We start from the raw sequence: 12151 nt of genomic DNA on the forward strand, positions 1-12151 counted from the left end.
GGATAGAACCGGCGCCCATATGGGATCCTGGGCATGCAAGGCGGGGAGCTTAACCACTGCGCCACCGCACCGGCCCATCTAACTCAAAGTTGATGCGCCTGGGAAAGCAACAGAAGATGGCTCAAGGGTTTGGGGTTTGGGTGCCTGCACACACATGGGAGACCTTGCTGGAACTCCAGCCTCCTGGCTTCGGTCTGGCCCAGCGGGTACTCGAGGAGTGAACCAGCAGATGGAAAATCTCTCTCCCCTCTGTGTGTGTCTCTTTTCTCTCTTTCACACAAATAAAGGACAGATAAAACAAAGAGGCGTTTCCCACGTCTGGCGAGTCTCTACCAGCCGTCTCTCTCCCATCGTCCCTGAGGCCTTTTACAGCAACACTTCAAGTCAAGCATTCTGCACAGTCCTCTTTTTGTAAGATTTATTTATTTTTATTTAAAAGGCAGATTTCTATATAGAAAATGAGAGTGAGAGAGAGATCTTCCATGTGCTGGTTTACTCCCCAGATGGTCACAATGACCAGAGCTGAGCTGACCTGAAGCCAGGAGCCAGGAGCTTCTTATAGGTTTCTGACATGGGTACAGGGTCCCAAACGTTGAACCATCCTCCGCCACTTTCCCAGCCATAAGCAGAGTTAGATTGGAAGTAAAGCAGCTGGGGGGGCCCAGTGAGATAGCCTAGTGGCTAACTCATTGCCTTGCATGTATGGGGACCCCACACAGGCACTGGTTCACACACCTCTCTGACGGCAGAGGGACATCGGAAGCCAGTGCTCTATGGGACACTAAGCCGACCTGCAAGTCCCAGCGAGGCTGCTGTTGCTCCAGGAATGCTGCTTTGGGTGGGAACCTGCCAGCGTTCAGCACAACACAGGAGGCCAGGGCAGGGATACGAGTGTCCCCCCAGCAGAAGGGCTAAACGACAGCACAGCATCTCTGGAGTCATGACAAAGTCCAGGACAGTGAGTGACAGATGGCAGCTATGCCTCCTGCCCCACAGCCTGGCACTACCAACAGCACCACCCCAAGCCTGCGTATTACCCCTCACTCGGCCTGGCACTACCAACAGCACCACCCCGAGCCCGCGTATTACCCCTCGCTCGGCCTGGCACCACCCCGAGTCTGCGCATCTCCCCCTGTCATGTTTGTCTGGAGGCAGAATTACCCTTCACTGGGGAAAGAGTCTCATCTGTCACTTAGACTGTGCCCATGCCGCCCTCCCCACCATCCTCCCCAGCCTCGTGCAAACTGGCTGCAGGGTTCGAGGCTGAGGCGGGCACTGAATGCGGTCACCCTTCTGCTCCATGTGCCCTTCCCCACATGGCTGGTGGGACACGGGGATGGAGAAGCAACCCTCCTCTTCACCAGCCTTCCTCTGGTGGCCTCCCCTCCATTGGCTAAATCACTCCCACCAGCCCCCTGCCTCCAGGAAGCCTTCCCTGACTCCCAGGCTACTGGAAGCCGGTTAACTCTTGCTATACCTGTAACCTGAGCACGGCAGTTAAGATGGGTGTTAATGAGTTGCTGTCTGCTCTTGCCTGTCAGCCATGTCCCCTTCTGTCAGAGAGCACACCTGCTGAAGGACAGCTGAGCTCACCAGGGTCACAGGGCCCAGACCACAGGCAAGGCACCTGCAGAGCACACCACCCCCGAGGCAGTGTGGCTGTACCAGCAGCACCACAACCTCAGCCCCCACACTCCCTGGAAGTCCCAGGACAGGGACCCTGGCAGGAGGCCAATGTAGGCAGCCCCTGGTGCCTTGCGTCTGGCAACCAGGGAGTCTCAGAGACAGCAGTTAAGACCCAATCCTCAGGGTGACCTGAGCACCCATGGGGCTTACCTTTTCCTTGGCTGTGTCCCGATCTGCTGGACAGACTTCTCCTCCGTGTAAAAAAGCAGGCTCCGTTGCAAGGTGGAGACCAGCAGCACTTTGTGGCTATAGTCCAGCTGTACAATGGAGGACGGCTCTTCCAACACCAACTGGGAGTTACAGACCCCCTGCAGAGAGCCCAGGGAAGCCCCGCATCAGTGCCGGCAAAGCCAGCGATGTCCTGCCCGCTGAGGTCCTCGCACGGACACCTCGGGCCCCTCCAGATCAGTGTCGGCCTGCTCTGGGAAAAGTCCTTACTAAGGACAGTCAGTGCTAGCCTCCCCTCTCATGCCACACCAAGCTTGAAAAAGAGTCCACAAACAATCCACAAAGACCCCAACAGGAATGCGGCACACTTTACAACAGGCTGTGACTTTCTACAGTCACTGTGACCACAATCCACTAAGTGGGTACGACTCCTTCCCATGACAGAGTTCAAACTGTGTTTTAGAAGCAGGGAGAGAGAGTTCCCATCCACGGGTTCAGACCACAACACTCACAGCGGCTAGAGCGCTGATGCTGGCAGCCAGCAACTCAACCCGTCCCCCAGCACACAACGGGACCCAGCCCCGTGAGCCGCAGCTGCCACTGAGCGTGTGCACTACCTGGAAGCAGAGCCAGGAAGCAGAGCTGCAGATTTGGAAACAAGCAAGAAATGGCATGAAATACACACGAGAGTATAGATAGAAAGTGAAATTACAGACACAGACATCCGTCCCCATGGAAGGGGCTGTCCACATGTCTACACACACACACACACACACACACACACACACACACACACAGACATCCATCCACATGGAAGGGGCTGCCCACATGTCTACACACACACAGACATCCGTCCACATGGAAGGGGCTGTCCACATGTCCACACACACACACACACACACACACACACACACACACACACACAGACATCCGTCCACATGGAAGGGGCTGCCCACATGTCTGCACACACAGACATCCGTCCACATGGAAGGGGCTGCCCACATGTCTACACACACACAGACATCCGTCCACATGGAAGGGGCTGTCCACATGTCTACACACACACAGACATCCGTCCACATGGAAGGGGCTGCCCACATGTCTACACACACACAGACATCCGTCCCCATTGAAGGGGCTGTCCACATGTCCACACACACACACACACACACACACACACACACACACACAGACATCCGTCCACATGGAAGGGGCTGCCCACATGTCTGCACACACAGACATCCGTCCACATGGAAGGGGCTGCCCACATGTCTGCACACACAGACATCCGTCCACATGGAAGGGGCTGTCCACATGTCTACACACACACACAGACACACATCCGTCCATATGTCTACACACAGACACACATGTCCGTGGAGAAGGGTGGCTGCTGTGATGTAGCTATTTAGTCTGCAGCTTGCAACACCTCCCTCATATTGAAACACAAGTGTGAATCCTGGCTACTCTGTCTGCAGCGTGGTTCCTGCCAAGGTACCCTGTGCGGAAGCACATGACAGCTTACATGTCTGGGTCCCTCCCAGCACGAGAGGCCGGAGTGGGGCTCCCCGCTTCCAGCTCACCCAGGCTGGCTGCAGGCATGTGGGGTGAAGCAGTGAACAGAAGATCTCGGCTCCATTTTGTTTTCTGTTGTTTTCCCTTGCAAACAGCAAAGATAATAAACATTGCTTTAAAAAGACAAAAACAGTGCAGGCACTGCATGCAGAGCCAACACAGAGTGCTAGGCCCGAGGCCCAGCTCCTCCGCTTCTGACCCACTCCGTGGGAGTCAGCCTGAGGCGGTTCAAGTGCTAGTCTGCCATTCACGTGGGAACCCCGGAAGAGGCTCCGTGCTCCTGGCCTGCTGGGACCTGGCTGACGACAGAAGCAGCCCCGCTTCCCATCCAGCTCCCTGCTTGTGGCCTGGGAATACAGTAGAGGACGGCCCAAAGCCTTGGGACCCTGCAACCGCATGAAAGATCTAGAGGGGGCTCCTGGTTCCTAGCTTCGGATCGGCATAGCATCAGCTGTTGTGCTCACTTGGGGAGTGAACCATCGGAAGGAACATCTTTTTTTTTTTAAAGATTTATTATTTTTATTACAAAGTCAGATATACAGAGCAGAGGAGAGATAGAAAGGAAGATCTTCTGTCTCATGAATCATTCCCCAAGTGAGCACAACGGCCAGTGCTGTGCTGATTTGGAGCCAGGACCTTCTTCCAGGTCTCCCATGCGGGTGCAGGATCCCAGGGCTTTGGGGCGTCCTCTGCTGCTTTCCCAGGTCACCAGCAGGGAGCCGGATGGGAAGTGTGGCTGCCGGGATTAGAACTGGCACCCATATGGGATCCCGGCACATTCAAGGCGAGGACTTTAGCTGCTAGGTCACGTCGCCGGGCCCAAAGATCTTCCTGTATGTCTCTCCTCCTTCTGTATATCCGCCTCTCCAATAAAAATAAATAAATCTTTAAAAAAAAGTATATATATATATATATACACATCTTAAATCATGCTTGGGTAGACAGCAGTTCTCAGAGTGAGGTCTGCAATCCCTGAACCTCCAAGGCACTCTGAGGAGCATGCCTGCTCGATCCCACCTGCATGTAACTGCAAGATGCCCTGGTCTCCTCCCGGGACCCAGCTCTGCCCTGGTGTGCGGGAACCACAGGTGGAGCTCCTGGGAACCCCGGCCACACAAGGCCCACAGGGCCGCAAAGGGCCGCACAGGGCCATACAGGGCCGCACAGGGCCGCAAAGGGCCCCACAGGGCCCACAGGGCCGCACAGGGCCGTACAGGGCCCACAGGGCTGCACAGGGCCCACAGGGCCGCAAAGGGCCGCACAGGGCCCACAGGGCTGCACAGGGCCGTACAGGGCCCACAGGGCTGCACAGGGCCCACAGGGCCGCACAGGGCCGCAAAGGGCCACACAGGGCTATACAGGGCCACACAGGGCCGCAAAGGGCCCCACAGGGCCCACAGGGCCGCACAGGGCCAACAGGGCCACACAGGGCTCACAGGGCCACAAAGGGCCACACAGGGCCGCAAAGGGCTCACAGGGCCACACAGGGCCCACAGGGCCGCAAAGGGCCGCACAGGGCCACACAGGGTCGCACAGGGCCGCACAGGGCTCACAGGGCCACACAGGGCTCACAGGGCCACACAGGGCCACACAGGGCCGCGGCACCAAACTCTACTGGGATACGTCGGACCTCATCAGCGCTCTCACGGATAGACATATTTGAGGCCCCACAACAGGCATTTTGAATTCTGTGGGACAATCGGGGCATGCACTCGAAGCACCCCAGCTTGCCATGCAGCTGTGTGTACGCTGAGCTTCCCCAGCTGCGTCGGTCACAGAACACCATGCTTACTTGAAAATTCACACAGAGAATGCCTTGTGTTGGCTGAACAACGCACAGGTGCAAGGGTGAAAAATCCATTCAAAGCGCAAAACAGACCAACAGATGCTCACGTAACAAAGCATGGAACACGCGCCATGCAGCTTCAGCTCCCACACCCTAACTAACCTTTAAAGAAACTATGCTTTGTCAACTAGGGGCAATATTCAAAATGAATGTTCAAAGCAGTAACATTCAAAATGATCTAAAAAGGCTATCAAAATATTCCTCCATTTTCAACTACCTGCCTGTGTTACAGTCAGACTGTTTGTATATACTTCAACCAAAAGAATGCATTGCAACAGACTGAAAATGCACAAATAACAACCGAAATTACAAAGGAACTCTGATCTAGAATAAGCCGAGTGTAATAGCTATAATTTTAATAAAAATATGACTCTAAACACTAATAACATGTCTGAAGAGTTTTACCTGGTCTAGGTCCAGAGAAGAATAGACAATTTTCCCTTTGTCATCTCCAGAGAACAATTTCATTCCATTGGGACTCCAGGCCAGGGCTGTAATGCTGTTTTTATGAATACCACTGACATCGAATCTCCGGAGCTACGAATAAATGGTCAAGATGGATATAAACAAAAGGAAACAAGTTGTGAGCTGCGTGCACGTGAGGTCAGACAGCCTTGCTCCTGTGTGTACAGGGGCTGGCTTTCCCGGCCTCGGTGTCCATGAAGAACCCAAGACAGGAAATTACCTCGTGTGCTTCATGGTCAGTGTCCACTCACCCAGAATGTTCTCTGACTGTAAGTGGCACATTCCTAAGCAGAGGGGAACTCCTCATCTCACGCCCAGGAGGCACTTGTCCAAGTGCAGACTCCACGTAGACGAGCCCTCACCTGTCTGTTCCGCCCGGGCAGAGAAGACACGAGCTGGAAGATGGCCACTCGGCCCGCCGCCGTGCCCGCCGCCACCAGGTCATCGAAGCAGCTCAGCAGCTTCACCGCAGTGATGGCCTCCGTCTTTCCCTGGAGGAAGACACAGCCGACAGGCATGAGGCTGCAACCAAGAGACTGCTGGGAAATGGACTGCTATTCGTGTCAGAACAGAATCCGATCTCCCATCTGCTTCTCACTCCGCAAGTGTCCACGACAGCCAGAGCTGGCCCAGGTCAGGGCCAGGAAGCTCAGCTGGATTTGATTCTAGCATGGAGGCAGAGTCCGAGGCACTCAGGCGGCCTCCCAGAGTGGGCGTCAGCAGCAGGCTGATCACTGACTGAGCCAGAAACTGAACCTGGGTCCCGAGCTCCAAGTAATGTCTTAACCACTGCAGCAACAGCAGCCCTCACGGGCAGGCTTTTAAGTTATAAAACAGGGCATTACCAAAGAGTAAAAAACTATGCCAGGATGCAAACCACACACAATTCTGGCTGGAAATACATACAAATCAGACAGTTCTTAGATACTTCCTTTTCCCTGCCTCATCTAACTTGTCTAATGTTAAAATACACATAAATTACCACTTTTTTGCATTTTTTAAATATTTATTTATTTAAGTTTTTTCTTAAGATTTATTTATTTTTATTGGAAAGGCAGATATACAGAGAGGAGAGACAGAGAGAAAGATCTTCCATCTGATGATTCACTCCCTGGAAGACGCTCTTGGATCCCAGCTTCGGATCAGCTCAGCTGTGGCCATTGTAGCTACTCAGAGGGTGAACCAGCAGACGGAAGATCTTTGTCTTTTCATCATCCTGTAAATCTGCCTTTCAGGCAAAAATAAATAAATCTTAAAAAAAAAAAAGATTTTATGGATCTGAAAGGCAGAATTACAGAAAAACAGAGAGACAGACAGAGAGAGAGGTCTTCTAGCTGCTGGTTCACACCCCAAGCCAAGAGTCAGGAACTTTTAAGTCCCACATGTGGATGCCACGGTGCTAGCACTCAGGGATCATTTTCCATGGCTTCCCCACGTTCTTATTCAAGACAGCAGCCAGGACCACAGATGAGCTTTATCCAAAGCTACTCTCAAAAGAACAAGCAGAGGTCGGCATGAGCACTCTGAGAAACAGAACCCTTTCAAAGTTTTGCAGGGTTAAACACTCAAGTGTTCTCTTTACAACGGTGCTAGATTTCAGGGGCAGGGAGGAAGTTCAAACATGAATGCTGGGCCTGGCGCGGTGGCGCAAGTGGTTAAAGGTCCTCGCCTTGCACGCCCAGGATCCCATATGGGCACCGGTTCTAGTCCCGGCAGCCCCGCTTCCCTTCCAGCTCCCTGCCTGTGGCCTGGGAAAGCAGTCGAGGACGGCCCAAAGCTTTGGGAACCTGCACCCGCGTGGGAGACCCAGAAGAGACTCCTGGCTTCGGATCGGCATAGTATCGGCCCGTTGCGCTCACTTGGGGAGTGAATCATCGGATGGAAGATCTTCCTCTCTGTCTCTCCTCTCTGTATATCCACCTTTCCAATGAAAAAATAATAAAAATAAAATCTTTAAAAAAAAAAAAAAAACATGAATGCTGGGTTGTACTCCACCTGATTACGGATGGTTTTGAATTGTTATTTGGGTGAGATACTCAGACCTCATTCCGGGAAACAGGAAGCAACACTCTCACGCAAACACTGGAGTGGCAGGTGCGACAGCACAGCGCCAGCCCACGGAGGGGTCAGGCCCGCAAGGCTCACCTCAAAGTTGTACTTTCTCATCTGGTTCAGGTGCCTGCAGTACAGATAGAGCATGCCAATGCTGCTGCCCACCGCGATGTAGTCCCCGTTGGTGTCGAGGGCCGTGAGGTAGACCAGCAGAGAGCGGAAGCCCTTCTGGATCTTGGTGGGAATGGCGTTGAGGAGGGAGTACAGAGGACAGAACTCTCGGAATACCATGGGCTCCGAGGCCGATGCCATGGCTGAGGCTCCCACAGGCCGTCTTCAGGCAGGCGACGGAAGGCTCGTTTCCTCGGGGAACCTGGGGGCTGAAGGTCAAGGCACCATCATTCTGCAGAGCCCCAGTCATGCCAAAGAGTGGCACTTAGCAACGGGCCCCTTGGCCAGGTTAGCCTAGCAGGTAAGGATCTGGCTAAGCCACCCACAGAGGTCAGGGGAGCAGGGCTGACCGGGCGCGGGACGGGGCTTCTGCCCCCCACATGCCAGATCTGGACTAAGTTCCTGGCTCCTGGCTCTAGCCCTTACAGGCACCTGGGAAATGGACCAAGAGCTGGGAGTTCTCCCTCTCAGACAAATAATAAAGTCTTTAAAGAGTGAAAACATGTAAGACTTTAAGGGGACTCAAACTGACGACCACAGAGGCTGCGCCATACAGCCTCACAAGTGAAGTCACTGCTTACAATGCTGGCATCCCACAGCACGGGGACAGTCTGCGTCCTAGTGACTCATCCAGCTTCTGGAAATGCCCCCGATCTGCCGCACACGCAGGGGACAACCTGCCCTGCCTTGCCCTTGCTGTGCAGCCACCTGCCGACTGAGCCAACGTACGTTAAAATCTATCTTTCTCCTCGTCCCCTCTCTCTTCCTCTGTAACTCTGCCTTTCAAGTAAAGAAATAAATATCCTTAAAGATTTAAGACACAGGTTAGTTAAGCAGAAAGTAAACTAGGTATCATTAAGATCACTGGAATATATTAATTCAAATTTACTTCTGGGCCCAGCATGACAGTGCAGTGGGTAAGTCCTCACCTTGTAAGTGTTGGGATCCCATATGGGTGTCGATTCATGTCTCAGCTGCTCCACTTCCCAGCCAGCTCCCTGCTTGTGGCCTAGGAAAAGCAGAGAAGGATGGCTCAAAGCCTTGGGACCCTGCACCCATGTGCGAGACCCAGAAGAAGCTCCTGGCTCCGGATCAGCTCAGCTTCGGCCATTTTGGCCATCTAGGGAATGAATCAGAGGATGGAAGATCTTTCTCTCCCCTCTGCAAATCTGATCTGCTTCGCACACCCCGCCCCACAAAATTAAATAAATCTAAAAAACCAAAAACAAAAACAAGACCCACTTCAATATATTCTAATCCTAATCTATACTTTATATTATACTCTACGCCATGGAGGGGTGGAGAGAATAGGTATATATATGCTCTTACTTTCCAGTGGCTTACAACCAGCCAGGCTGGCCGGGAACCACGCAGAAACACAGGACCACATCACTAGGTGCACCTGAGGGTCCCGCAGACAAGAGGGAGAGATGAGTGCAGAGGACAGTAAGCAGGGAAGGCTTCACTGAAAATGTCCTCCCCCAGGAGGGTCTCCGGGCTGCACAAGCGCAGAAGGGAGACAGCAGAAGGGCGCTCCCTCCCTCCGTGTAGAAACGCGCCTGTGAATGAGCCAGCAAAGGGGCGCCCGGGAGGCCATCCAGCCCCGCTCAGGGCCCTGGGAACCACCTCACATAGCACGCCACACTTTCTCAGTCCTTCCTGCCTACGTTGTGGAGGTGGCACTGCCCTTCACTTTCAGAAGCTGCTGAGGGACAGACTTAAGGTCACAAAAACCCCCCAAGACCGCCCAGCCAAGATTTGCTGCCAAGTGTTCCCATTGAGTCCTGGGCCCTCGTCCATGCCACACAGCTCTCAAGAATAGTCAACAGGCATGGGCAGACGGCAAGGGGCCACAGCTGCAGGAACATGTGAGTTCTTCCAGCCCCTAGTGGACACGCCTCGGGGTGCTGCACTAACGCCCTCCCAGCCCCTAGGATGCGTCCTGGGGGGCCGCACAGATGGCCTCTTTGGACTGAAGGGTTTCTATTTCTTGTAAGTGACTGATTTCACATACCCAACCAGGGTTCTACTGCTCCCTCCACCTGCACTAACCTTTCTCTCCGTCCTCAAGACGTGGGTCCCTATCAACATGCTCCTCCTTCAGAGGCCTCACCTGGCCACCTGCCAGTCTCTCCTCGCCCTGCTGAGCTCACCCTCACACACCTGGCTGTCTCCACATGTCCCCTGGACTTCTGCAGGCCACCTCCACAGGCTCACCCAGACCTGCACACTGGCAGCTCACCCTCACTTCATCCCCTACCCAGGCCCTAGCACCCAGAAAAGCCTCAGCAAGTTCTTGCTGAATTCAACACACACACTAAAAGAACAACTTGAACAGAGGAATGAGCATCAGATCCCAGCTGCTCTACTCTCAATCCAACTCCCTGCTAACGTGCCTGGGACAGCTACAGTGGCATCCAAGCCTTGGGTCCCTGCCACCCAGGTGGGGGACACACGCGGCTCCATTCTCCTGCTGCGGCTTGGCCCATGCCTGGTTAGCACAGCCGTTTAGGGAGCCAACCCGGTGGAGGAAGAGCTCCTCGCTCTGTGCCTCTCCCTCTGCCACTCTGCTTTCCCAATAAATAAATACTTGTTTTTTTTAAGGTTTTGTTCATACAGAAAAGTGCAAAGAAGTAAATCAGTTTCTCAGAATCCCACCACACTCCACTCCTCTGAGGCGATCGCTGCACGAGCACGCTCAGGGAGTCTCCACTGTCTCCCACGTCATTAAACACCCCTAGAACAGGACAGAGGGGTCCGCGTGTGGCCTAGCATGGAAAGCCACCACCGGAGACACCAGCAGCTCATCATAGCGCAGGCTGGTGGGCCTGTTGCTCCACTTCTAATACAGCTCCCTGCTAACGTACCTGAGCCACCACACCAACTGGGGCACCTGGAGGAAGCTCCTGGCTCTGGTCTGGCCCAGCCTTGCTTACTCTGGCCACCTGCAGGGTAAATCACAAGACAAAGAACTTCCTCTTTCTCCCTTTCACTCTGTAACTCTGAGTCTCAAATAAATAAATATATCCTAAACAACAAAACAACAGCCAGGGGGCGGGGGTTCAGGGACCTGGTGCTATGATGTAGTGGGGGCATTCCATGTGGGTGCTGGTTCAAGTACCAGCTATCCAACTTCCAATCCAGCTCCGTGCTAATGCACCATGGAAAGCAGCAGAAGACAGCCAAAGTGTTTGGGCTGCCGCACGCATGTAGGGGCTCAGAAAGAGGTTCAAGTTGCTGGCTCCAGACTGGCCCAGCCCTAACTGTGGCAGGCATTAGGGGAGTGAACCAGCGAAAGGAAGATCTCTCTCTCCTTCTTTCTCTGTAATGCTGCTTTTCAAATAAATAAATAAATCTTTAGGGTCCAGCATCGTAGCTTAAGCTTCTGCCTGCACTGCCGGCATCCCATATGGGTTCAAATCCAGCTGCTCCACTTCTGACCCAGCTCTGGCTCCTGGACTGACCCAGCCCCTGGCTCCTGGTTGCTGGATTGACCCAGCCCCTGGCTCCTGGCTGCTGGACTGACCCAGCCCCTGGCTCTGGGCTCCTGGTTGCTGGACTGACCCAGCCCCTGGACCCTGGACTGACCCAGCTCTGGTTCTTGTGACCATTTGGGAGTGAACCTGTCTCTCCTCTTTAACTCTGCCTTTCAAATTAGAAAAAGAAAAAATATAAAAATGCCTTATGATATTGTATATGCCTCCAACATGATTTCTTAAATCAAAATGTTATTTATTATTTACTATTTTTATTTGACAAACTTACAGAAAAGCAAGGAAAGACAGGGAGAGTTCATTCATGCACTGTTTAGTCCCCAAATGACTTCAATAACTGGATCTGAGCTGACCCAAAGCCAGGAGGTTCCTTTGGGCCGCCCACATGCGTTCAGGAGCCCAAAGACCTGAGCCATCACCTGCTGTTTTCAGGGGCCACAGGCAGACAGCTGTACTGAGACTGGAACAGCCAGGGACTAGGATTGATGCCTATAAGCCTGCAGCCTGAAGCTGACACTGCAAGGAAGAGCATTAGCGTGTTGAGCCACTACGTCAGATCTCCAAACGTGATACAGAGTGAACCAGGCTGACACCACACACGGGGGATGCAGAGTGAACCATGTTCCACTGTGTCTTGTTCTCAGCTACATGGCTGCTGGCCATGCTGTCCAAGAAAGGGCCGCTGCCCCAACCT

General features: G+C 53.5%; 1 protein-coding gene across 1 annotated transcript in view; it reads right to left on the reverse strand.

The window, feature by feature from the left end:
• TECPR2 (tectonin beta-propeller repeat containing 2) overlaps nt 1-8931 on the reverse strand; it is a 44198-nt gene extending 35267 nt beyond the window's left edge. The window contains exons 1-5 of the mRNA XM_040975040.1: nt 8893-8931; nt 7886-8172; nt 6103-6231; nt 5681-5812; nt 1837-1994 (exon numbers count right to left, since the gene is read on the reverse strand). Of these exons, the coding sequence (XP_040830974.1) occupies nt 1837-1994; nt 5681-5812; nt 6103-6231; nt 7886-8104 (638 nt within the window). The 5' untranslated portion in view covers nt 8105-8172; nt 8893-8931. The remainder of the gene's footprint in view (nt 1-1836; nt 1995-5680; nt 5813-6102; nt 6232-7885; nt 8173-8892) is intronic.
• Nucleotides 8932-12151: the final 3220 nt, after the last annotated feature.

Source organism: Ochotona curzoniae, unplaced genomic scaffold, assembly GCF_017591425.1.
Source record: "Ochotona curzoniae isolate NIBS_2020 unplaced genomic scaffold, NIBS_Ocur_1.0 contig_2688, whole genome shotgun sequence".
Lineage (NCBI taxonomy): Eukaryota > Metazoa > Chordata > Mammalia > Lagomorpha > Ochotonidae > Ochotona > Ochotona curzoniae.